Source organism: Miniopterus natalensis, chromosome 1 (assembly GCF_054644295.1).
Source record: "Miniopterus natalensis isolate mMinNat1 chromosome 1, mMinNat1.hap1, whole genome shotgun sequence".
Lineage (NCBI taxonomy): Eukaryota > Metazoa > Chordata > Mammalia > Chiroptera > Miniopteridae > Miniopterus > Miniopterus natalensis.
In genome coordinates, this window is record NC_142081.1 from 39,827,544 (window position 1) to 39,853,144 (window position 25,601).

A 25,601-nucleotide genomic window follows, 5' to 3' on the forward strand; every position below is an offset into this window, starting at 1 on the left:
GTTTAAAAGAGAAAGCCGCGTGGAAGACCCGTGGCCTGGTGCCCTCCTACGGGATGCACCCAGAGGCCTGCCTCCGCCGACGAACACGGACTAGGCACCTCCTGCACTGGGAGTAGAATGAGAGGCTTACAGAGGTGGCCAGGCTGGTGACGGTCGCTAGCGGAGGTGTGGGCCCTAAAGGCTGTACAGTCATAGGGCTCACTCACTAAGGTATTCAAGATAGAGTTCATGTCCATCAGTCCCCCTGGTCTGCACCATGGGCAGCAAGGGCAGCAAGAAGGTAGAGGTTTTACAGGTAAGGAAAGAGCGGCTCAGAAAGGTTAAGTGACAAGCCCAGGAATACACAGCCAGCACAGGAAGCCCGGGGTCCTGACACCAGGGTTCTTTCCACGCCACCAACTGGCCAGACAAGCAAGAGTAGCAAGATAGTGGCAATCACAGAGTCAGGTTAAAACACTAATAAAAACATAGTGGGGGGGCGAGGGGAGGCAGGGAAGCTTGACTACCGACATCAAACTCTCAGTCCAAGATTCCTATTCGCTCAAAGCTCACTTGTCAGCCTCCTAAGCACTCTTCACTGACTTTCAGACCACATATCTCAGGTACTGGCACCCGAAGCTGACTGTTATTGCCACACTTCCTTCCCCAAAGCTCCAGGAGAAGGCCGACAGATAGGGAACACCGGGCCCTTTATTTCATTTAATCCTCATAACACTACCATGGTTTGATATTTTTAGTTGTTTAACCAAAGAAAGAACCACTCCAGGCAGGTTAAAGGCAGGGTGAGGCTTGACCCCAGAGGTGTTCAGCACTGGAGTCTTGTGCCTTTTCCACTAGTCCACATGGCTCCGGATCAAGACCCCACCCACCAGCACCCTCAGCATCCCATCCACCCCACCTTCAGCGGGGGCAGAATCACCCGCAACAGTGGGCCTCAAACTTTAATGCACGTCCCCACCCCAGGGTTTCTGATTCGGGAGGTCTGAGTGGGACCTGAGATGCGCCATTTCTAACAAGTTCCCTGTGATGCTGCTGGTCAGGGACCACACTGTGATCTCCGCTGATTTACCACCATTTTAAGCACTTGCTCAATGGGTGGGGAATGGTTAGGTTAGCTATGGCACACCCACTTGAGATAACATGTATGTTTATGAAGACCAGATAGAACTGGGGAAATGCTCATGTTATCGAATTAGAACAGTGGGCTGGCACCCTGATGGGTCCAAGTCCTGCTTGCCCTCCAGTCCATCCTTCAGCCTCCTGTGCCCTGCTCTGTATTCCCCAGGGCTGACCCCTGACTTTCTAGGCCCCAGGGCAGGGGACATCTGGCAGGGTTTGGACAGCAGCAGGAACCCGTGGGAGAGGAGAGGGCAGGAGGAGGGAGAAGCGAGGGCATTTCTCTCCTCGCTCCCTTCTGTCTTGGGTGGGCATTACAGAAGCAGCTGCATCTACTCTAGATAGGCCCACCTGACCTTGGGCTCTGGGAACCCCACCTCTTCCCTCCGTCCCTCCAGCCTAAAGGTGGCAGTGGCTTCCTGCCACTAAGTCTGGGTCACCTCACCATTCCATGTTTGGCTTCTCAGCTCCTTTATCACCTGTGTAACCAAGGCCCCGTATTAAGTTCCCTTTGTTGTAAATACTTGATGGAGTTCCTGCTTTCCTGGTTAGACCGATTGATACACTCTGATTACAGCCCATGAAAACACTATGCAGATGGGCAATTCTAGACGGTAATATGGGAAAATCAAAAGAGATAAAAATATGAAGTTTTTTTTTTTAAAAAAATACAGTAAAGAGCATCAGTTATTTATTATTAATATATAAAACTGGTACCAAGTTTTATATATTATTTATATATGATTTAGAAGAAAACAAGGTGAACCTTTATGAGGAAAAGGTATATGATTTAAAAAAAAAAAAATGGACCTGGAGAAAATTATGCTAAGTAAAATAAGCCAGGCAGAGAAAGACAAACATCACATGATCTCACTTATATGTGGAATCTAAAGAACTTCATAAACTGATGAACACAATAGATTCAATGACATGGAAGCATAGATGAGACTGACGAATGTCAGAGGGAGGGAGGAGGGTGGGTGGGTGGAGGGGGAGAGAGTAACCAAAGAATTTATATGCATATCTGCACAACCCAAGGACACGGACAATGGTGGGGAGAGGGACTGGGGAGGGGGATGGACGGGGTGGAATGGGGAGAAAAAGGGACATCTGTAATATTTTAAACAAAAATAAAATTAAGAAGAAAAAAGAAAAAGAAAAGAAAACAAGGTGAATCTTTATGAGGAAAAGGTCGGAGAGCCATGAGTCCATGACGACACATCTAGGGAAACCAATCCCTGTACTTTCATCTCTAATAGCACCTTATTTTGGAGAAACCATGGCCACAATGACCCCAGCAGCTCCCGGGACAGTGCTGGTGGTTACCTGGGGCTGAGTGACTCACTTGCTGAAGAGGTCACATAGTGTATCACTGCAGTACCCCGACCACCTGCAGCCCTTGTCACCACGCAGCCAGCTCCCATCTCAACTCAGCCTCTGGCTGGAACCCATCCAGGAAGCCCCCTCAGAGCAGACCGGGGCCCCCACAATGCCAGGGGAGCAGGAGTAATAAGCGAGAATGGCCGAAAGCTGAGAGGGCTCTATTTAGCCGCACCCACCCAGCATCGGGGCAGCAGTGTGTGCCCCTGGGTGCTGGCGGGAGGAGGGGCTGTCTAATTTTTCCATCATTTTTAGGGCTTTTCTCTCCCAAGAGACACAATTAAAATAAAAGAAACAGACTCCATGAAACCAGATGGTAACAATACCAGGAATGATGCTGGATTCCAGCGCTGGGACTTGCCGAGTCTCCTGCACTGAACTCAACGCTGAACGCTGGCAGATCATCAAATGCTCAAGTGGGAGGGAGGGTCTTGGCCTTGGACCAAACACATTTCGGTGGTCTGTTTATAATATTTCAGCCTGACAACACTGCATGAAATAGACCAAGAGGCTCACTGCTGTAATGGGTACTTTCAACCCCAAGCCAAAAGATGATTTAAAGCCCCAGGGAAGTGGAGGTGGGGAGCACAGTGAAGAGAAACATTGAGGGCTTTAAGAGAAGTGCACGTCTACTTTCCAGACCTTGAGAGGAACATCTCAGGGTCTGATCCATGTTTACCATCAAGGATACTTGGAAAACTAGGATTTGGCTTACAGTGGTTCACATCACACAAGCACCGAAATGTGTTTACAGCCCTGCCCCGTTCTGCCAAACATTCTCCCCTCCCCAAGAAGCTGACATCAGTGGCCTCACACTTTCATCCCCGGGTGCCAGCTGACTTTACCTCCTAAGACAACTAACTACTCAACTGACTACTCGGGGAAATGGCTGTGGGAGAGAGTGTGAACTAACAAGATAAACTACCCCAGATTCATGCAAAACACACACAAACACACACGCCAGCTCAGCATGAGATCAAGAGACCTGGTCTTGACTTTGGCTTTGCCACTAATTCACTATGATCTCAGGCAAGTCGCCATACCCCTCAGGGCCTCAGTTTCCCCATCTATTAAGGGGCTGGACTAAATGACCTGTCTAGTCACTTCTAACCAGAGGAGTAACTATTTTATGACCCATACTGTGGCAGGGACTCCAAACTTCTGAAGGACATACTGGCCATATCCAAGTTGAGGTTCAAGTATGGAAGTGACTGTCCCACTGCTACTAAGGAGCAAAGTTGGAATTTCCAACAAGTATATCAGACCCCAGGCGCCCTGATCTTCCCCCTGCACCAGGAGAGGCTCCATGATTCTAAGTACCATGTTCCTGGACACTCACTTCAAAGTCCACCTCTCAGTCATGTGAATTGGGAGGGGCCCACGCAGAGCAGGGTGAACCCTGACTCCAGCCACTGCCCTGAAGCCTGTCACCACTCCCTCAGAGTGGCCCTTCACTTGACCTGGGTGTGCCCCCTCCTTGCACACCAGTTCAGGCTTCCATGCAGGCAGGGCATGCACAAGCAGGCCCTTTGAGAGGTGGTCACGCTCAGGAACCAGAGCCCTGCGTAGCTTCAGAAGCAAGAACACAAAAAACCCAATGCCCCCGATTGCTGGTCACACCATCGACTCCACCAGACTCACGCTTCCACATGCAGGCATCCTGCAGTGCCACCCCCTTACCCTGGGTGCCCTGGGCCAAGGCACTCGGCATCTCCAGGGCTCCATCTGCTCATCTACTCCCAGGGATTGTCACAGAGATAAAAGGAAATCACAAATAAGAAAGTGCTCTGTAAACTGTAGAACACTGTACATAGGAAAGGTCACAGGGGTGGTGTTTCCCCTTCCAGGTGACAGCAGTTGAAAAAGAGCCCATTATCTTCTGAGGGATATAGTGACAATACTCGTGAGCACACACACCAGGTGTTTCTTTCTGAGGCAGCAGTGTGGTTAGTAAAAGAACGACTCTGTCGAAGAACTGGAGGAATGGCCTCAGTCCCTGCAACTCCACTAATGCATAAATGGTCCCTGGTCACCTGAGGACAGGGGTAAGCCCACTTGCCCGGCTTCCCCCCGGGGCTGCTGCAAAGGCAGAACAGTGGGAAATTGCTCTGCAAACCATAAAGTGTGCTACACATCACCCCACCGTGTGGCTGCAGAGGGACAATGTCACGGACAGAAGGAAACGTGGCTCATCTTCCTGCTATTCCAAATCACCAAGAGGAGAGGGGGAAAGATAGCTCATTGAAAAAACAAACAGCAAGGCAGCAACGGCTGTCCTGCAGGGAGAGCCGAGGGGGTGGGGGTGAGATCAGGTTTCCGGGGTGTCTCTCATTCCTCTGGAGTCTCTTAGCCTGGATTCTTCAGAACTAAAAAAGCAGCCATCTCCCTTCCTCCCGTCAAAGCCCGCGTTGTAAGAGAAAGCTGTTGGGCAGGCTCACACGCAGGATTGTTTGCTCAATGTCAAATGCTTTATTTTGGGGTCCCCTAGGAACTCTGTGGGTCAGGGTGCTGAGGTTTTCCGGGGGAAGGGCCCTCTCTTCTCGGGGTTCGCTGGGCTCTTTGTCTGGACAAAGGTGACCCTGACAAGCCCTGCTGACATACCACGCACGTTGCCGGCCCCAGGTGTGAAGTGCTCCAGGCAGCTGTGTCCCCTCTCAGCCCAGCACAGCTGCACCCTCCCTTCAGTGGGGCATCTGGAATAACCTTCCCGGCAGCGCTGAACTAAAAGTGGTGTGGAAAAGCAGCAAAATACTCCTGTTTCCTTCGCTGCTGCCCCACCACACAGACGGACGGTTTTGCCACTTTTGTGGGATTTTCTCCCCCAGCTTTTCCTGCTCACCTCCCTCTCTTCCAGGTGTTTTCACACTCACCTGGCCTGGGCCTTACTCTCCACCCCAGTGTTGCTCTGCGGCTCCCCCAGCCCCTACCGACCCCACCTAAGTAAAGCTAAGGAAGAAAAAACAGTGTGATCTACAAGTCTGAGAGGCAACTTCCACTTAGCAGCGGCTAAAGGCAGTGTGTGCCCAGCCTCCCAACCACGGTCTGGGAGAATGAGTTCCAGGCCGGAGCTCTGGGCGGGCCCCTTGGATTCCCAGAGCAGAGGCATCCACACTGGGCAGATAGGGAACAGAAAACAAACCCCAGACCAGAATTACACACAGATGACTCCTCCTGCGACAAAGGTGATAATGGGGATGAACTAACACAGGCAAATCCCCTCCCCCCTCCGTCCCCAGGTTTCTATTTTCACTCTCCTAGATGAGGTTGAGTAATCACTTCTGAGCTGTCAATCAGCCGAGCCAGAGTAGCTCTAAGAACTCTTGATCTAACTGTGGCTTCCAAAGGGCCTGGCTTGCTCCGCCTGTTTCGGTCAGGACTGGCATCACAGCAAAACAATTTCAAAGCACAGAGACCATAAACACAAAATTAAAAGGTAAAGTTAAAAGGGAGGAGATGTTTACTGGAAACTTAGTTCTGCTGCCCAGAAAATATAGGCCTTTTTTTAAACACACACACACACACACACACACACACACAAACACACACACACATAATGGCTCTGCCTCCCACCTTAAGAAATATGTACTTTGCTCTATATATGGCTTCTTATCTGCCCCTGATTATACTCAGCTCGTGACCATGAAGCTTGGAATAATTACCCCCAGAGAAATAATAGCCTTGGCCACAGCCAGGGCCGAAGAAAGCCAGCCCTGCATCTACTAATGATCACCCAACTTGCTTAGAGGACAAACGTGAGTTTTCTGATGCACAGATAATCATTTCCATCCATACCTGAAACGCAGCTACCGCTGAGAGGGTGCCAGGTAGCTACTGGAACCAAGAACAATCACATTACATGGAATTTCTCAGTCCAGGAAGAACGGCTTTTCAACTGAAGCTAGGCAGGAAATTAAGGTGGGCAGATGGTAACCATCAAAGTAGGGGTCTGGCAAAGACCACTCCTCCCTTGCAGGAAAAGAAAAAAGATAGAGGAAAATTTACTTCTGAAAGCCGAGAGTTTTGATGAGGGCAAGAACATCAAGCCATCCTGCTAGTGACAGGGTGCCCAGTGGGGCTGGTCCCCGAAGACAATCAACACACATCACGTGAGAAGGGGGAAGATGCGCACCATTTGATAGTGGTCAGTGTGTCTCCCTTTCACTAGCTCAGGCCCACAGTCCTCAATGCATTCCTCCCATCCCACACCCCGTTGCCCCTCCTTCTGAACCCCTAGTATTCACCATGTGACTGTAGCACAGAGGTCTCCTTTACTGTTGACCCACACTTGTGTATCCAACCACCCAAGTAAGACTGTAAGCTCCTTGAGGGCAGGGGCCGTATTTTCCATTTCTCTGAGCACTTTGCTCAGCTTCATAAATACTTGTTGACTGATGGATTTCTCATCTGTCTGAAAAATAGCATCCTACCTTGGTGTATGTGTCTACACCTGCATCTCAAGTCCGCATCTCATTTTAAAAGTTCCTCAAGCCCCACCCTCAACCTGGGAAACACTTCTGGGTTGGTGGGAATTGACAAGTTTTCGAATTCCCTCCTACAGCTCATGTCATACCTTTGCATTCTTAACACCACCACAATGTGCCCTCTCCCCCAACTAAAAGAGATTTTTTAATTCTGCTGCCCTTCCCCTTAATGTTTAATCCAGACAGTTGTGCCCCATCAGATTTTTTAGGCTGTGTGGATAGATTTCTTGCAGGGAACCACCAACAGTGGGGCACAAACAGGTATGTTTAGATGCTACAGGTGATGAAGGGGTGGGATGCTCTCAACCCAAGGCAGCGACACTTTCCCTGAAGCATGTGGAACAGCATGCCCACTCTCGCGGCCCCTAGACTCCATCGGGCATTGCCAAGGATCTGACATGGAGGGGTGTCAGAGTTGGCCAAGGCCTCTGACTTAGTTTCATGAAAAAAAGTGTGGGCGTGCGCAATGGCCTGTTTAATCCATTCCTGCTCCACCCTTGCCCTAGCTCCACCCCCGACTTAGTACTGAGTTTCCTGAGCAGAAATAAGCAACTCCAGATAGTTCCACTACTTCAGATAGGTTGGGAAACCACTGACCCAGAGATGAGCAAGAACTGGGGCTCCAGACCTCAGGCAGCTCTTCACCAAAAGCAGCGGTGATCACCAACTCAGCACGCTTCGACAACCAGAACTTTATTCTGGTGGGGATGCACTTTCTGTCTTTTTTTTTTTTTTTTTTAAACTAACCACTATCACTTTTCCCCCGAGAACAGAGGCCCAGAACACTGAATCACAGCTTTGTATAAGATTTGGGGCTGTGACTCTCAATTCTGGAGAACTTTAAAAGTACACATTTCTCAGGCCCCACCCATAGAAATTCTAAATTAATTGGTCTGAGGTGTGGTCTGGGCATCAGCATTTTTATAAGCAGTCCCAGTTGAGAACCTTCTATGGTGAGCTCGACAATCCAATGTGAATCATTAGGAAACAGGAGTCAAGCTGCCACAGTTTACCTTGAACCTCAAACCTCTTTCCATCCTGCCTTCAACGTGAGCCCCAATCGCTAGCCCCCACAGTGATTCTGAAACTACCTGAATGAGTAGGAGCGTCAGTCATTTCTTTGAATGCAAGCTCAAGAATTAGAGTGTTGAAGGTGGAAGAAACTTTACAGTCCTGCTAAGCCAATGCCTTTGGTGTGCAGAGAAAGAAACCAGGGGCCCAGGGTAGCAAAGTGACTCACCCAAGGTCACAAAGCTGGTTCACAGTGAGCTAGGCCTAGAACCCAGGTCTTCTGCCTGTAGTTCTCTGTCCTGCACACCAGAGGAGCCCCCGTAGTGACACTCCCAACTAAAGCAGGGGCCGCTGTTCTCTGTTTGCTTTCAGCAGCCATCCTCTAGTTGCTTCACCTCTGGGGGCGCCACCTCCTCACTGGCCTTAAATCAGCTGAAGGCCTAGATGGTTCTTCTCGTTAATGATCCCTGAGCGTGCTGGTCAAATCGTAATCCTCAAAGAACATACCTGCTGGCTGGCTGAGGTTCATGGAAAAAGCCATTAGCAAAGAGAGTCTACCACGGTTTTGAAAGGGCACTCTGTTGAGCTGTGGGCCTGAGAGACGAAAAGCCGGCAGTGGATTCTGGTTTCTTGTGGATAAGAGAGAGGTGATTGTTGGTTTCAAAATCTCTAACCAACCTGTGAACACGTTCTCCTTCCTTCCTGTATTTTTATGGCACCACGGTTGGAATGAGCTGGTGCCTAGAAGCACAGGCTGCTCGTGCTTTGGGCGACGTGAGAATTCCTCTTTGCCTGCAGACTGAGCTCCCGCACCCAGGAGTGGGGCACAGATCGCCACCAGGTGAGCCTCATTTCAACACGAGCCTGGACGCTCCGGGGGGCAGGGGTGTGTACGCCTGTCCCAATCAGGAGGGTGTTTACAGCTCCTGGACCACGGTGTCTGGCGCCCCCCTGCCCACCTCCACCAACAGCAACTAGGGGTGCTCAGTAAGTATCTGATGAGTTAAACCCTGACGGAACTGAATAAAGTCATTAAGAAATGGGCCACCCCTGAAAGTAGAGCATCAGATAAAAAATTAGATCTGTCCCCCAGGAAAGTACACGCACCAAGAAAAGAACAAAGGGCAAGAAGCTGAGAAAGAGAGGGCAGAGAGGTGTCCTGAAACATTAAAGCTGATGTAGGCCTTTGAGATTCTTCTCGAGCGTGACCTTTTGTAGATGCAAAGACTGATACCTACAGACGCCGAGCTGACTTTCCTGAAGTCGTAAGGCCAACGTCCAGCAGAGAGTGGCCAGGAATCAGCCTCCCCGGGAAACGCGGGGCCAAGATCTCAGCTGCCACGTGTGCACGTTTGCGTGTTCACTCGCTGATTCTACGCCCGCCTGAGCCCGGGGCTCTGATAATGCTGGGGATGAAGACCAGCGTCGGCTGTGGGAGGTCAGAAGACGGGGCCCAAGTTCAGTGCAGGTGTTGCTGGGCTGTTCCGGTGCTGATGCCCAGAGAGCAGCTGGAACGGAGGGTCTCCAGCTGAGAGGAGCTACAGACCTGGAAGGCATCCCAACAGGGACACCTGGGGGAGGGGACATAGTGTGAACTGTGCTTTTGATTCAGCCCCGCTGGGTAGAACGAGGTCCAGCACATGGCTCGATTTTCTCATCCCTGAAGTTAAGGCCGATAGGCAAAAAGTAAAAATTAAAAAAACACACAGTGGCCCAAAGATGACACTCAGAAAGATTCTTGGATCAAAGTCCCTTTGTGAGTACTGTTATTTCACACTCCTCCTGCCGGTAACCACTTCCCACATGAGCCCCAGTAAGGCAACCGTGCAGCCCACAAAAGAGATAGAAATATGACCACACTTCCCTCTTATAAACATCTGAGACCACTGGTCCACGGCCGTGGTTAAACAAAGGGTTGGGGGCACCCTGGAATGGCTGTCGGGGCCTCCATCTCCCCACACGCTGACTCGCCCTCTATGAGTGGTGAACTTGGGCCATTAACTTCAGAACTGAAGCTGATCAAACAGAACCAGCCTCACACTGGGACAACTTAGTTGGGTTTCACGCCCAGGCTCAACCGGCCACTACTCCAGGAAACTCAAGAGTTTTCAAGGAAAGTAGCTACCTTGGTTCCAGGCCTATGCTCAAAGGTGCCTCTCTGGGGGTGTAGAAGGAGACCCACACTAAGAGGGTAGGAGGACACTCACACGTGTTTACCGAACTGTACAAATCCCACCCCCACCCCCACCCCCAACCTCACCTCCTAGATCAGCAGTGGTGACAGGTTCTCCTTTTTCAACAATAAAAGCAAGAAGTGGAACTCTTTCAAACAAGAAAGGAAAACAGGCAAACTTCAAACAAATATCTTTAATTAGCTTTGAGGTGTTCCCTGGGGTCCTGAGTTATCCCCAGCTCCTAGAAGAATAGGAAAATAAAACACAAGGCCTTGGGACAGGCTCTGCTTTCTCTGAACTGGAATGAAAAAGCATTTGCAGACCTGAAGTCAGTTATTAGCTGACTGTGACAGGAAGACTCCAAGGTATTTCGTGTCTGCAGAAAGTTCCATCAGAAAACGACAACAAATTATACAAATCAGCCAGCACTTTGTTTTAATCACCAAACATGTATAGAATTTTTATTTCCTCATCTGTATGCTTTCAGAGAAAGTTTCCAGTAGATTTAAAGCCAGTGAGATGCAGAATGACACTAAACATGCAATTAAATTGCACATGGTTTTGAAGCTAGAATCCCGCAAGCACCTTTAGAAAATCTCCCCTGGGGGCAGGAGGCTCTTGGCTCTGTACTGTGCCCCTGCTCCAAACTCAAAGGCAAGTTTTTACCTTCATTTTGTCAACAGGAAAACAAGACTGGTGGAGGGGTAAAGACAGAAAGCTGAACTGCTTGAAAGGGCCTGGCTTAGGTCACAAATATGTCATCTTCAGGCATATCCATTTGTGTTCTTGAGCCCCAATTTTACCCCTCTCCCTAAGGTGCCCCACGGCACACTGCTACAATCCACCCTGTTAGATGCTCCAAACACAATTGTTTCTCCATCTCAATGGAAGCTCCATGAGGGCAGGAACTGGTCTCTGACTGGTTTACCACCATAACCTCAGAAATTAGCAAGACATCAGATTAGTGTTCAGAAGTCTACTCACAGAAGAAGGAAATCAACAAGCAATCAGTAAGTATTAATTAAAATTTCCTAAATGTCTGGCACTGTACTAAGTATATAACGAGTCAAAGAAATAGTTTATTCCAATGCATTATTTCAGCCACTGACTGCATGTGACACAACACTGGCCAATGAGATGCAAGGAGGTTTCTGGGAAAGGATGAAAAGACCCCCACCTCACTCCAACCCACATGCACAAGCAGCAGCAGCTTTCTCTGCCCTTGGATGCAACTCAGTAAAAAGGGTAATGCCAGCAGCGGCTGTGGCCATCCTGGGACCATAAGAGGTCAAGTTTGAAAACAAAAAGAGGTCAGGCTGAAGGTCAGACAGAGCTGAAAGATGGGAGGCACCCAAGTGCTTGCTGATCCCTGAAACCTTCCTGTCCCCAGACTTCTAAGGGGAAATAATAAGCCTCCACACTATTGAAGCTGTTAGTTGGATTTCAAGTTACTTGCAGCCAAAAGCATCCTTAGACAGTGAGTGTGGCCCCTGATACAGAATATCAACTGGATCAGAGAGGGAGGGGCCAACTGGCACTACCCAGGCATGAGGGACCGAGGGTCTCCTGTATAGAGGGGAGGGTTGGATTGGTGAACAGAACTGGAACTCTAGATACAAAAGCAAATTCCAGCCTTACCCACAAGATGGCCAGGTCATCTCCATGAAGCCCTGGGCCAGTTCCCATGCTGACTATCCAATGAAATGGAACGTAAATAATCAATACCCCCGCCCATACTCACCCACACACATGCCCCCTCGTGTGTGGAGGAAGGGTAAGAAAAGGGATGGGGTGGGAGAATGCGTTTGTTCTATTTATAGAACACGGCACAGCCACTAAGGATGACGGCCGGAGCGCCGCAGGATCAACTGAAGTTCTCTAAGCAAGTGCCAAGTTTGGTTTAAATTTACATTTTGCTTTTCTCAGCCTGTAACCGGTCCACTTTGTCACTCCAGCTGCTCTCCTTGGAGCTCATCAGACAGAACCTAACCCACAGTAACAGTCTGGTTGGAGAGAATAGAGGACGAAAGTCCCTCTCCAACTTCCAATAAATCATTTGGGGCAAGAGAAGGGTGAGGATCGGACGGCGGCAGAACAAACCCTGAGAACATCAAGCAGGAGTGAAGCAGCGCAGTCTTTCCACATTCTCTACAAAATTCCGTTGGCTGGGGGGTTATTTGGGGCCACGTGCTCCACGGAGGCCCTGGCACATTCCATGCATTTACCACAAAGAGAAAGAAAAGGCATGCTTGTGTTATTTTTAATTCCTTCCTCAACGCCTTCCAAAATTCTTTAGCACAAGGATTATCCACTAACTCCCACCAGCTCCCAGCCAGTAGTATCTCTGAGGCCTCAGCTAAATTGGAGCAGAGGAGCAGGAGAGGTCAGCTCACAGAGATCTCTGCTCCTGGCCATTAAATATCATCTAAGTTACACTGGTCCTAGTGGCATCTCCTGGGTTTCGAAGGGACATGACCTATGAGGATGCAGACATTCTAGAGCCAGGTGAAGGTCCTACCATTCCCTCTCGGTCGCCGCACATCCCCCAGATACATCCCACCTCCACCTCCCACCTCTGTCCACTTCCCTTCCAAGTAGCCACCAGCAGAGCCAAATGTTCCCTAACTGCTACTCCAGTTAAGTAAGCTCTAGTGCTAACCTCACTACGTTAGATTATCTCTAAGGTCTCATCCAGCTTTAAAATAGTACTCTGCCAACTTGCTGCATGACCTCAGGCAATTCATTTCACTTAGAATAGCAGTAAATAATCCTGACAGTCCCTCATATTTTATCAGTGGCACATAAACTGGCTGATCTAATCCTGCCTGTTACCTTGGTCAGGTATCATGATCCCTGGCACAGAGGCAGGGTCACTTAGGGTGACTATTTACCCATGTCTGTCTGGAGAGCCAGGTTGATGCCCACTTTCTGGCCATAATTAATAACAGCAGTGCCCCTTTGCACTCTTTCAAGTGTCCTGGTTTGTTCAATAAATTATATAGTCACCCTAGATTCTAGAAAGAGCTTCAGAGGCAAATCCAGCTCGTCTCTTATCACGAGACCTTACGAGAATGAGAATGGGAGCCCTTTCCTGGGAAACCTGGGGGTAGACAACCAGGGTCAGAAACCAGAGATCTGAGTTCAGGTTCTAGTTCTGCCACTGATGCCTTGAAGCCTCTATCTCCTTCTCCATCAACAGGGCTGACTCCTCCTCGCAGAGCACTGCGATGGCTAAAGAAGACCAACCAGTTGATCGGTGACCCACCATGGTGGCTGGCATATAGTTGGTAGTCAGTCCATATCACATGTACCAAGATCACCAGGTGACAGGGCTCAGGTGATCTGCTACAGGTCACCACAACTGACCCAAATCCTTGCTTGGACCAAGCAGACAGCATCAGCTTAACTAAGTTTCTAGTAGCAGGCCCCAGAGCATGCACGCCTTGAGTTCCCACTCCTACTGAATCTGTGCATCATTGATAAAGTTTCTCTGTAAAAATCTGGGTGTGTACTTGGAAGCCTTAACTCCATCTCTGTCCATTTTTAGCAGTAATCTAGGGTAATGCTTCATATAGTAAGTGACACTGCAGAATGTTTCACAGTCCACAAAGTGCTTTTAATGCAAAGCTTATCTAAGTAAATAACTTCAATAATCCTATCGAGGGAGGTATTGTTTTTCCCATTTTACTGGTGAGGAAATGGAGGCTCAAAGGAGTTAGGTGACTTGTCCACAGTCACCAAAGCAGTAAGTGTGGGAGTGGGGATTTGAACTTGGGTCTTTTGAATATAAACCCAGAGCTCTCCACCACACAGTGCTGCCCCTTTCACAGCAAGTCTCTGTCAATATTTTTTAAAATAGCCTTGTAATGTAATACTTTCAACAATAAAGATTAATTTAAAAAATAAAAATAAAGCAAAAAAAAAAAAAAAGTCCATGAACTAGAATCAACCCATGGACACAAACCTTTACCTTCTAAAAAACCTGTAAATTAAATTAACAACAACAACAAAGTTGACTCAAACCAGATAAGGTAAATTGTACCCAGTCTCTAAATGGTCAATACATTTTCCATTTACTCTCAAGTGATAAAATAAATGAACACCACCAACTTAAACTATTTTTGCTCTCTTCTTAAGGAATATAATATGTTTTTAATACAATTACAGCATTTGATGAGCCTACAGTAGAGAATTTAGATATTTGTGCTGATTGCAGTGTGGTCTGGAATTGGCAAGCCTGGCCTAGATGTTCATCAATAAAGAAATTAAAAACAGTGACCAGAGACATTCCACACAGAGGCACTGTGCCAGGCACAGGGAAGACCCAGAGAGATGCTAAGACCTGATTGAGAGGCTGAGGTCTGATGGAGAGGCCTTTGCCTGGGAGACCAGGCATCTGCATCGAGCCCAGCAACACTCTGCTTAGTTTCCCAAGGAATCCATGTCAGGAGGATGGCGTGACTCACTAGCTAATTACCTGAGCACTGGGGCTCCCAGAGTCCTCCTGGCTGTACAACTCGTCTTCTCTCCTGACAGCAAACAAAACACTATTTTCACCCTGGTCCAGACATAGCCTAAAGCTGTCCACATGGTGGTATAAGGGATTATGACTCTGACCTGGATAACTCAGGCAGAAAACCTGCTGTTACCAGCCACGGGTTGGGGAGAAAATGAAACATGGGCAGAATAGTGACTTCGGCCATGCCACTCCCTGCTTTAAAATCTCCTGGGCGCTTACAGAGTGGGCCAGGTCCAAACGCCAAGTTTGGCAGACCAAAGCCCTTGGCAACATCCTTCTCCAACTCCTCTCTGGTCACTCCCTCTTCCACGCTCTGGCCACCCTGAACTGTCCTGCCTGCCCCAGACACCAGGCCCTACATGCTCTGTCTGGCCAGCGCTCCCTGCAGCCCTCACCCCACCCCCACACTCCTACCCATCCTCTGAGGTCCTGCTTGAGCATCACCTCCTAGGTGAAGCCTTCTGATTCCCCCAGAAAGGGAGCTGCTCTTCCTCTGGGCTCCCAAACAACACTGTGTTTTTCCCACGAGCCCACTGTAACTGTGGTCATTGTGTCCTCTTTTGCCTCTGCACAGTGTAGAGGCAGGACTTCATCTCTACACCTCCTGAGGCCCAGCACAAAGTCGGTGCCAAATATACGTATCCAACAAATAGACACATGATCAGTTGTTCGGCTCTCTGCTCCACTCCAGATGGGCAGCTACACCATGTATCACCTTCTCCCTCATCTGCATTCACTTCTGATCTGGGTTCAAGGAGAGGGGAAGCAATTTCTAAGGAAGTCCCCAAGATCCTGTCCATAGAATGATGCCACACTGAGAGGATCGTGCTGAAAATGGGCCTGCCTCTCTCTACCACGGGTGGGACCTTGAGACAGGGTACAAATGAAGGCCCCCATCATATATCACCTTTAAAAAATAGAAATCAAGGTAAGAAACTGTTAAAAAGAATGTTTCTATTCTCCTATCTTGAAAGATACCTTAATATAACCTGAAAGGCCAGGTTTGGGATTTAAAATTCTCTGACTCCTTGGTCACACAATAGGATGTGGACACCAGGGACAACTGGCCCCGAGTTCCAGCCCACCCCCAGTGCCATCCCACACTTAGAAGGGCTTCCTGCACACCTACACGGACACCACAAACCCAAGTTTCATCTGATTCCTCCATGCCTCGTGCCCCATATCAGCCCACAGTACACACGCTGTCCATGGTCAATGCAATCTTCTCTTGGGCAGGTGGACTTGGAAGCGGGCTGGAGACCACTGGGGCAGGGAACTCAGGGTTAGGACTCAAAGACAAGGAGACTGCCACCCATGCCTATGTTATATCAGAGCCATGAGTTTCTGGCGCTGACCATTCTCACTTGCCAGCCAAGCCAACTGGTAAGGTGATATACTTCAGGGAAAGCCGGAACTGCTTTCCAACCAGGCCTCAAAAACACCAGCACCAATAAACATCCAGTTCCACACACTTACAGGCAAGCTATCTGTGACCAGTGCGTGAGTCACAGCGTTTCTTCTTCAGGATCTTGCCCATCCCCCGACCCAGGAGCACTGATTCACCAAAGTTTGTTTTCAATACTATTATTTTTAGTCAGCCAAACAATTTTCAAAATGATGATACAGAAAAGGAAAGGGAAGGACAGAACCACCTAATATAAATTGTTTCTTTCAATAGCCTGCCAAGCCCTAAGTCACCGAGCAGCATGGTTGTGTGCTCTTGGTGTGCATGTGCCGATGGTAGGTTCCGTGACTACATAACCAAGGTTCTCCAAATGGTGAGCTCTGAGAGCAAGGGGGTGGGGGCCCTATTGGAACTGATTGACACCATCCGTCACATTTCCCCCTACTAAGCGCTATGAGCTATAAAAATCAGCCAAGTGCTCGATTTGGGTTGATTTATATGAAATAGGTGTTCCCATCCTCATTTTACAGATGAGGAAACTGGGGATCAATAAATTGAAGCAAGTGCACCCACAGGCATACTCAAACCCAGGTCTGTCAGACTCCGGAGCCCTCTGCTCTGCTTACTGAGCTCCTCCTGTCCACCCAGCCCCCCACCTCTGCTCCCTGGGTGATACTTTAAGTATCTGTTTGGGTGCAGATAAATGGCAACACACAACATTTAAAGGTAGCAGAACAAACTAACTCGCCCAGGCACGGAGAGAAATAGGTTCACCTTGAGTCTGAATTCAGTGAGGGCAAGGAAGGTTTACAATGGGGGAGGTTTGAAGCAAAGAGAAAAACCCAATTTCCATCCTCAGTGCCTGCAGTCAGCCACTTGTAACTACTCAAAAAGTCCTTTCTGGATCCATTACTCCATTTTTGGGCTTAGCCCAGAGGTGATTTTTTAAGGAAAAAATGCCTTTTGGCATTTTTGAGCTGTGACAGCATAAAAACAGACCTTTAAAAAACACACACCCTAAAAGCATTACTATTTTCAAAAGCCCAGTTGAAGAGAGAGACCTGCGGACACCTCAGAGCTACAACTTGGCTCGGCAGCTCCTGATGCGACACTCCCAGCAAAGGTGATCAGGTCTGTGACTCTGCAGGTCTCCCAGGCAAACCGTTGCACCATGTTTCTTAAACAAGACTCTCATTCTAAACCCCCCGCAAAGCATCAGGAGAAAAACTTGCCAGATGCACACGGGGGAAAGCCACATGATACAGAAAAGGGGCTATTCGGGAGAAACTCACTTTTCGTTTCCTCGCTGGAGGTTAAGCCTGTAACCTCCACAGTGCCTGACAAAGGCGCATGCTTACGCAATCAAGTATAGCCTTTCTTTATATAGATGTTTGAAAATAAATAAAGGAAGCTTTCTGGGCAAACTCTGACATATGAGCAAACATTTTCCACAGGTATCCTCTATAATGCCTACCTCTTCCATTTCACCATTTTTAGGCATTTGTGGTCATTAGTTTAAGTAAACTTCCTGCTCTGAGAATAGCCAAAAATAGCAACAAAGAAGAAAAATTGCTCACTGCATCTAAAGACACACAGCCTCCACAGCTTCATCCTAGTGCTCAGCTATTTTTATATCCCTTTGTAGTTAAATTTCATTGATTTTGACTCACACGGTAAGGGAGAGGCATGGAGGAGGGCGGGGGAGAACAACCAAAATTAAAGGCTGAATTATAGTTTTAGTGCTTTTAATATATAAATGGACTGTAATCTGAATTATAGTTTCATTACTTTGACTTATAAAAACGGATTGGCACCAGACTGATAGGGTCTTAAGGCATTAACAATCAAGAAAGATTTGTGGCCCTGGCTAGTGTTGCTCAGTGGTAGAACATCGGCCCCAGCACTGAAGAATCGCAGGTTCGATTCCTGGCCAAAGGCACATACCTTGGCTGCACGTTTGTTCCCAGGCCCCAGTTGGCCCCAGTCAGGGCGTGTGCAGAAGGCAACCATTCAATGTGTCTCTCTCACATCAATGTTTCTCTGTCCTTCTCTTTCTCTCTCTCTCCCCCTCCCTCCCTTTCACTCTCTCTAAAAATCAACGGAAAAAAATATCCTCAAGTGAAGATTAACAAAAAAAAAAAGGTTTGTGATTCATTGATCAACTGGATTTGTGCAAGTGGAAGCTTCTAAAATGCTTGCTTGAAAACCACTTCAGAGTTAGAAAGGCCCTCCACTAGAACTTATCCAGCCTATTTTCCAACTTAGAACATCTGAGGCCCAGAGACATTAAGTGAGTTGCCTCAGGTCACACAGCTAATCAGAAACAGAGCTAAGTCTAGAACCTACCCAGGCCTGCTGACTCCTGCCTTCAAAATGACCCCAAAACCTTGTTTATAACTAATATTTCTTTGACAGCATTTATGGATAGAAAAGGCCTGCTAAACAAACTTTAGCCTAGTCCAGAATTAGGCAAACCTCTTAATTAATAGGCTTCTACTGTGTTTTCATTTTAAACTGAGTCTCTCTGTCAAAACATTCGGCAGCGGCGTGCACTGTGGCGGGCTGCTGTTTACAGCAGAGGCCCCAGATAATCAACAGCAGATAGTGCGACTTGTGCTATAGATTTGTTATTTCTAAAGCTGTTAATTAAGTCCAAACAAAGAGTAATGTTACACACACACATACACACTTACCCTCGTCAGGAGTCAATAAACTGCAGAGCTTGGGGGATTTGGCTCTCTGACATCAAGAAAACAGTATTTACACATTAACTAGAGTGAACACATACACCATTATTTCCACCACACAGAACCCGAGTTGGCAGCCAGTGGACTAGAAGCTCCAGGAGGGCAGGGACGGTGGTGCCTTCCTTACTATTTTGACCCTACTACCTAGCACAGGGTTTGGGTGCACTGAAGGAAAACATAAAAATGAAGTGGACAAGTTCTGGAATCTTTGTCCTAAAACTTGGAATAGAGTAAAATTAGAAACCAAACTTCTGCAGGGTGGGGTTAAAAATGGCAGATTCCAGCTGTTTACAGGAACCATCGTGCTTGAAGATTGAAGGCTTCGTGGCCGGGAAGCTGTCAGTGGTCAACAGATGATTCCCGGCCTTCACTGGAGAGGAGTTAGTCTCATTCAAGGGGGCACCAACCATCGATGTCTGCAGAAGGCTGGCGACCCTCCCAGCCCCGATATGGGCAGCAGGCTGCCTCCATGAACAGTCTTTCTGGGCACTTCTCTCCCCAGACAACCAATACTATCAGATATGGATTTGGGGAAGGGGGCAGGTTGATTTTTTTTTTTTAATAGGTCAATACTTCAAAGGAGACAATGTTAATTAGGACTATTCGTGAGCCTGGTTGGTTGAGAAAGCTGCATTCCACCTTAGGGAACGTAAGTACAGAAAGCTGGGGGAGAGGCAGATCAAGAAGGTGGGAGGAGAAGGTAATGGGAATCAAGTCTGATTTCAATTTTTAAAGCAAGCACTGCTTGCTTCTATTTATTTCATGACGGAGCACATGCAGAATAATGGCTGTATTGTGCATCGAATGGCATTAAAGTCTCCTAATAAATTAACAAGTGAAAATTAATGGTCGCTCAGTCCATTACATCGTGTTAATTTTATTTCCATTATAATAATACAGCAGTTACAAGTTTACATTGTTAAAACCAATATTTATTTTTCAAAAAACTCATTTTAATTGGATTCCTGATGTGATAAGCTTGAGCCAAATTCTCTCAATTTCATCAACTTCTTGCATTTCTCATCAGAACTAAATGACTAGTGTATTCATTGACTTTTTTCTATTATTAGGATCGTCATTTAAAACTTTACATCCTTGCAAAGACTTTTCAAAATATGTTATTAAAAGTTCTTACATCAGTACGGAAACTCAGGCATGAAGACTTTGTTTTCAGCAAGTGGTAAGCAGAAAAATGAAAGACCAGGTCTCACCAAAACTCTGAAATGCTAAGCACCCACAATCATCATCCAAGTCATCCACTTTTTATTTGACACTCTGTTATATTCTGAGCGAATATATCTAAAGTCATATATCTAAAGTCGCTGTTCCCACCGAGGAAACCTGAATTTCAGGTTTGCGATACTAAGTTACTTTTTACTTCAAAGAGAGAACACTTGACTGTGGAGTAAAATACTGCTCAGGGGTCACTAGCCTTTTGGTGCAAGCTATATGGTAACATGCTCACAGCAGCACTCACTTTAGCAAACGGCAGAAGATAAAGGTGTCGTTCACTGCCTCGTTCTTGTAGGCAACTATCACTACGTACCAAAAGTGCTATGATCATACTGCAGCCCAGAAGCTTCGTTCGGGGAACAGCTTCTGTACCCCTTTTGGTAGTCCACCTCACACTGACCCCCACCTCCTTCCCTCACCTCCCCCCACAGAATGAGTGGTCTGCCTCCCATGTCTCTGCACTTTGTATATCCCTCGGCTGTAGCTCTTGCCCTGTACCTTTGGGCAAGTCTATCTCCCACTCTAGACAAGGAGTTTCTTGAGAACAGGAACCCTACCTTACTCATCATAGTAGGCATTTAGTAAGTGATTAACTAATTTATTGATGAATGAATGATACACACAAGAGGCTAAGCAAACACTTATGTCTGTCAAACTCTCTGGTTTACAAAACACGTTCACAGGCCTTATCTCATCCCGATTTTGCAGGTGCAGACATGAAGGCTCTGAGACATTCGGTGAACTCTTGAATCCACCCAGGTATTAAAATGGCAAGATGTGGGGCTGGAATTCTGTGCTTGTTTTTTCCAGAGAAAAGAGATGGCGAGATGGCTGTCATTATTTGGTTTTCTAACATAGTGACTTCTACAGTATTTAAAAGACTCATCATAGGTTCCCCGGCCTGCCCAAAAAATTCCACTCCATACTAGAGTTCCTATTTCTTTTGATGGCTGGGATTAAGAAAGAAATAGCATTTAGGCACTCAAATAATGCCCTATTAGTGTTTCCTTTATTGAAATGTAAGCTCTTCACAGGCAGGGGCCATCTCAAATGTATCTCTGCACCCTCTCCCACTGTCTGGGATACTGACTCAGACAAGAGAGGGCCAATAAATAACAATGAATCAACAAACTCCAACTCTAACATTTAATTAGGAACTGTGAGCAAGGGGCTGTCTGCAACATGCATTGGCCCAAACATTCAACTCCTGGGTGCAACAGCAAGTTCCAGGGTTCCAAATGTCAATCAAGGGAGCAGCAAGTTCATCCTGGGTTCAGCCATGGCTCCGAGCCAGCCCCATGGGCAGCTACTCATTGTCCTAGGGCCCCTCCTCCTCCCAGCCCTCGCGTGCAACTCTCCTAATCAAGGCTAACAAGCAGCCCTGGCAACAGGTCTGTCTCCAGAAGACTAAGAGAGGAGTCTGGGAGAGGAGTGTTAACATGAGGATCTTTTCCCCTTTTTTCCCCAGGGCGCGAGTAGCCTGTAAAGTCCAAGTAGGTAACAGGAGGAGGCTGTGCTAAAAGAGAGGCACAAAGAGGTAGGAGTTGGTGTGTCTCAGAAAATTGCCCCACTTACCTCTGGACTTGGTGCTTTGACACAAGAAAGCCCAAATCCCCTTCCAAACAAACCAGGCCATAAGATTGGTCCAGCTCCCAACAACTGTGCCAAGGCATGGATCCTATCCGTGGAGGCACAAGTTGTCGGAATCCATGGGCAGTGGCTGTAAGCGTGCCTGGCTCCCAATTGCTGGCATAACATGCTCACACCTTCTCCATCCCTCAGCAGCAATGCTATGACTCCATTCTTATAAACTGGCCAGGAAGATACCTGCGGCTTTCCTCAGGTGCTCAAGCAGGTGAGGAGTGAGATGCTGTTATACAGCTTGTCTATGTTCTGCCCACTCTGCCAGACCTCAGTGCATCCTGATAGCCCCTGCGCGGTGTATCTCAATCAAGCTCTCACCACGTCCTTGGCACTGCTCTCTATTACATTCTTTATATCAATAAGCCTGTATCACTCCAGCTCTTCTGATCACCGAGACAGGTTAGAGCTGGTGTAACAGAGAAGTAAGCATATGGTCTGGAAGGCCCTAATATACAGCTATAATTGCCAAATGTTACTGTTGCCACTCATAGTTACATATTAGCCAAAACACACTTGTCAAAATCTCCTTGGACTGAGAGCTTCTTAAACCCCAAGATCCAGATCTCACAGAGAGCTCTTTTAAGCGCCCAGTGCCCTACCTCTCACACACAGTAGAATAATTTACGAAAGGCAGTGTGGAGAGAGCAGACAGTTTGACAAGCAGCACAACAATCTACAGGGCTTAGCAGACACATTGATATCACTAGCGTGAGGCCAGCTAACCACCTCCCCAAGACATGGCCTTTAGTTGTCTGCCCATGACCAAAACAGCAGCAGCTGTTGCCAAGGGAGACAAGGTGACCCAGAGGCGTGGGCACAAAATCCAGAGATGGAAATCCATCTTGTCTGCATCCACCCAAGCAACTGAATTTCCCTAACTGAGAAAACTGGGGGGGGAGGGGGGGAGGATCTGCTTTATCAGTAAGTCCTTGCCAGGTAGGTGGAAGATGTCTCAGTCCTAAGAGAGTGGTGAGAGACCAGGGAGCAAGTAAACTTGACCTCTCAGAAATACCCAAAGCTTCATATACCTCAGGCTGCAGAGAACTCTGAAGAGAAAAAAGCAGGCCAAAGCTATGTTCCCCCAGAGGGCAAACTTTTACCAAGGCGAGAAAAAGCAAGGCCTCTCCTCCAAGCTGTCACCAGCCCACAGACTGAACATGAGCAACCTTACCAACAAAGATCCACACTGCCCTCCACCCCTGCCCCCCACCCCAGTTAGTACTTGAGCATTCAACAAAAAAATGTATTCAGAACTTTCAAAGTAAACAGCAGCAGGAGGCAGAAAAAGAGCACACTGGGTCAGAATCTCATGTCTACTCCAGCCAGCCTTTTCACCTCTCCCCTCCGAAGTTTTCTCAACTTTAAAAATGAGATAAGCCTTAAGCCTAACTCCCTTATCTGTTTTCCAGGAGTTACTTTCTTTTCTTATTTTCATAAAACCATGTGAAAGTGCTCTGTAAACTGTAAAACACTTTACACAGCTGTTCGTTTTATAACTGATACCATTTTTGTTTTCTGTTTCAAGGCAGAAAGCACTTGTCCTCAATGCACCTGGGCAGCTAAGAAGGCGGATTTCCAAAAACCCCTCCCCAGGCGGGAGAAGTAGGACACTCATTTACCCTCCACCCCACCCCACCCCCACCAAAAGAATAAAGAAGAATTAAGAACCAGAGTTGGGACCAGAACCCAGGGCTCACTGACCATCACATCACACCACCTCCTCTGAAGTCAGTTCTGGCTGCAGATCACAGGCGCAGAGCGCACTTCCCAGACAGCACACCGCCTTCCCTCCCCCTTTATTGACTGGATCCACCCAGTAAAAAAAAAAAAAAAAAATTAAAAAAATTATTATTTTTTAAGTCAGCGCTCCCACCATATGTGGCATTTATTTCCAGAGGAGGCCTGCCCTGGGTTCCCAGGACAGATGTTGCTTTGTGCCTGCCTGACACGGCTGGCAGCCCTTGTACAGCTGCTCTAAGCAGGTGGCCAAGGATGGAGTCCACTCCTGGCCCAAGAGCAAGGATGACAACCTCGGTGGGGCTCAAGCCCTGGGGACCCTCTACTCATTCCTCTGCAGCCTGGGACCCCAAGGACCCTCCCCCCCTCTCACACACGCTCCCTTGGTAGAGTCAGACTTTAGAGGGGGGCTGAGAGGGAGTGACAGGAGGCCAAGGTGCCCCCCTAGACACACCCCAATTTCCAGTGAGGCACAGCCAAGCTAATATAAGGTCCTGGGGACTGGAGAGGAGGTGCTGACCCCTTCTATCAGCCATCTGTGGGCTCCCCCCTGACCTAGCTAGGGCAACGTGGATTATAAAGGAGGTCCGGACAGATGGCAAAGCGCTTTGGGAAGCAGGGCTCTGCAGGAATGCCAGGGCCACCGCGAGGCCCACTTCGGGTGTGTTTTGTTATCTGGTGGGCTCTGAGCCCCCCCTGTTCTGCATCAGCTTGAAAACGCAGGCTGAAAAGGGGGGCAAAACACGGCCGCGGGGCGGGGGGGGGGGGGCTGGTCTCTGCCACTTGTCTCTCATTTGAAAGTCAGAGCACCGCACAGCGAGCAGAGTGCGTGCGTGCAGCGGGGGGCGGGAGACTGGCACCACCGAGTCTAAAAATACTCGATAAAAATGCTAATCCCGAAGGCAAAGAGAGAGCGGAGAAGGAATCTGTCAATCACGGGGCCCCCGCTCCTCACCCGCAGCCCCAGCTGTACGGACTGCATTCCTGGTGAGGAGGAGACGTGGGGGGACAGGGCCGAAGGAAAGAAAGGGAGCAGCACCGCCGCCACCTCCACGAGCGCGGGCCGCGGGGGCGGGAGGCGGCGGCGGAGGAGGGGCTCCGGCCGCGCCGCGGAACAAAGCGGGCCTCAACTTTGAGCCCGCAGCTCCCCGACTGGGGGCGGCCAATCCCAGCAGCACCCCCTTCCCGGGAGGCGAAAAGTGACTGTGAGGTCGGGAAGTGAGAGTGCCGCGTGGAAGTCCCAGGCTCCGAATCTCTGCAAATCCAGAGGAGGTTTTGTTTGGGGTCCCCTTTCTGCCCGCGCTCCCCTACACACGCACACACCCACACCCACACCCACGCTCCCACACACCGCACGCGCACCATCCCTCCCGCCCCGCCGCCCGCTCGGGCCCACCTGGGGATGGTGATGCACTTGGTGTTGACGTTCTGCGTGGTGATGGCCTTCTCCAGCTCGTCCAGCTGCCCCGTCTTCTTGAGCTTCTTGACCAAACTCTTGACCGCCTTCTCGCACCACTTCTCCTCCTGCCCGTTCTGCTCGCCCTTCTTCCAGCCCAGCAGGCGCTTCACGATCGGGGGGGTGAAGGGCAGGATGGACGACATGGCTGGGGGGGCGCGCGGGCGCCGCGGGGCGCCCCCGGCGGGGCTGGGCGCGGCGGGGCGCCGGGGGCGCGGAGGGGAGCCGGGCCGGGGCCGCCCAAACTTCTTCGCCTCAACTCTCGGCGGACTTGCCCGCGCTCCGGGCCGGGCCGCGGCGCCGCAGCCCGCGGTGCTCCCGCGGCGGCGAGGAGGGCGGCGGGGAAGGCGGGCGGGCGACGGCGGGGCCGGGGCGGGCAGGCCCCGAACGCGGGGCGGAGGCGGCGGCCGCGAGCCTCGGAGTGGCAGAAGAAAGTTTGGGTTTCCGCACCGGGTGGCTGTTTGGGTGCCGCCTCCAGGAAGGAAAGTCCAACCCCCAGCCAAACTTTGCTCGCTTCGGTCGCTTTGAAGCGCAGATCCCTCCGCCCCGGCAGCCTCGCGTCCCCGCCGCCCTCCGCCCGCAGCGCCCGCTCGCTCGCTCCCGGGGCCGGTCTGGGCCGTGCGCCGCGCTCGCGCTCCCGCTCGCGCTCCCGCTCCCGCTCCCGCCCGCTCCCAGTCTGTGTTTCATGCAAATCCGTG

At 49.2% G+C, this 25,601-nt stretch overlaps 1 protein-coding gene across 1 annotated transcript in view; it reads right to left on the minus strand.

Moving 5' to 3' along the window:
- The window catches only part of SMAD3 (SMAD family member 3), a 113,340-nt gene extending 88,274 nt beyond the window's left edge, over window positions 1-25,066 (minus strand). The window contains exon 1 of the mRNA XM_087820722.1: window positions 24,844-25,066. Within this exon, the coding sequence (XP_087676848.1) occupies window positions 24,844-25,049 (206 nt within the window). The 5' untranslated portion in view covers window positions 25,050-25,066. The remainder of the gene's footprint in view (window positions 1-24,843) is intronic.
- Between the last annotated feature and the right edge of the window lie 535 nt (window positions 25,067-25,601).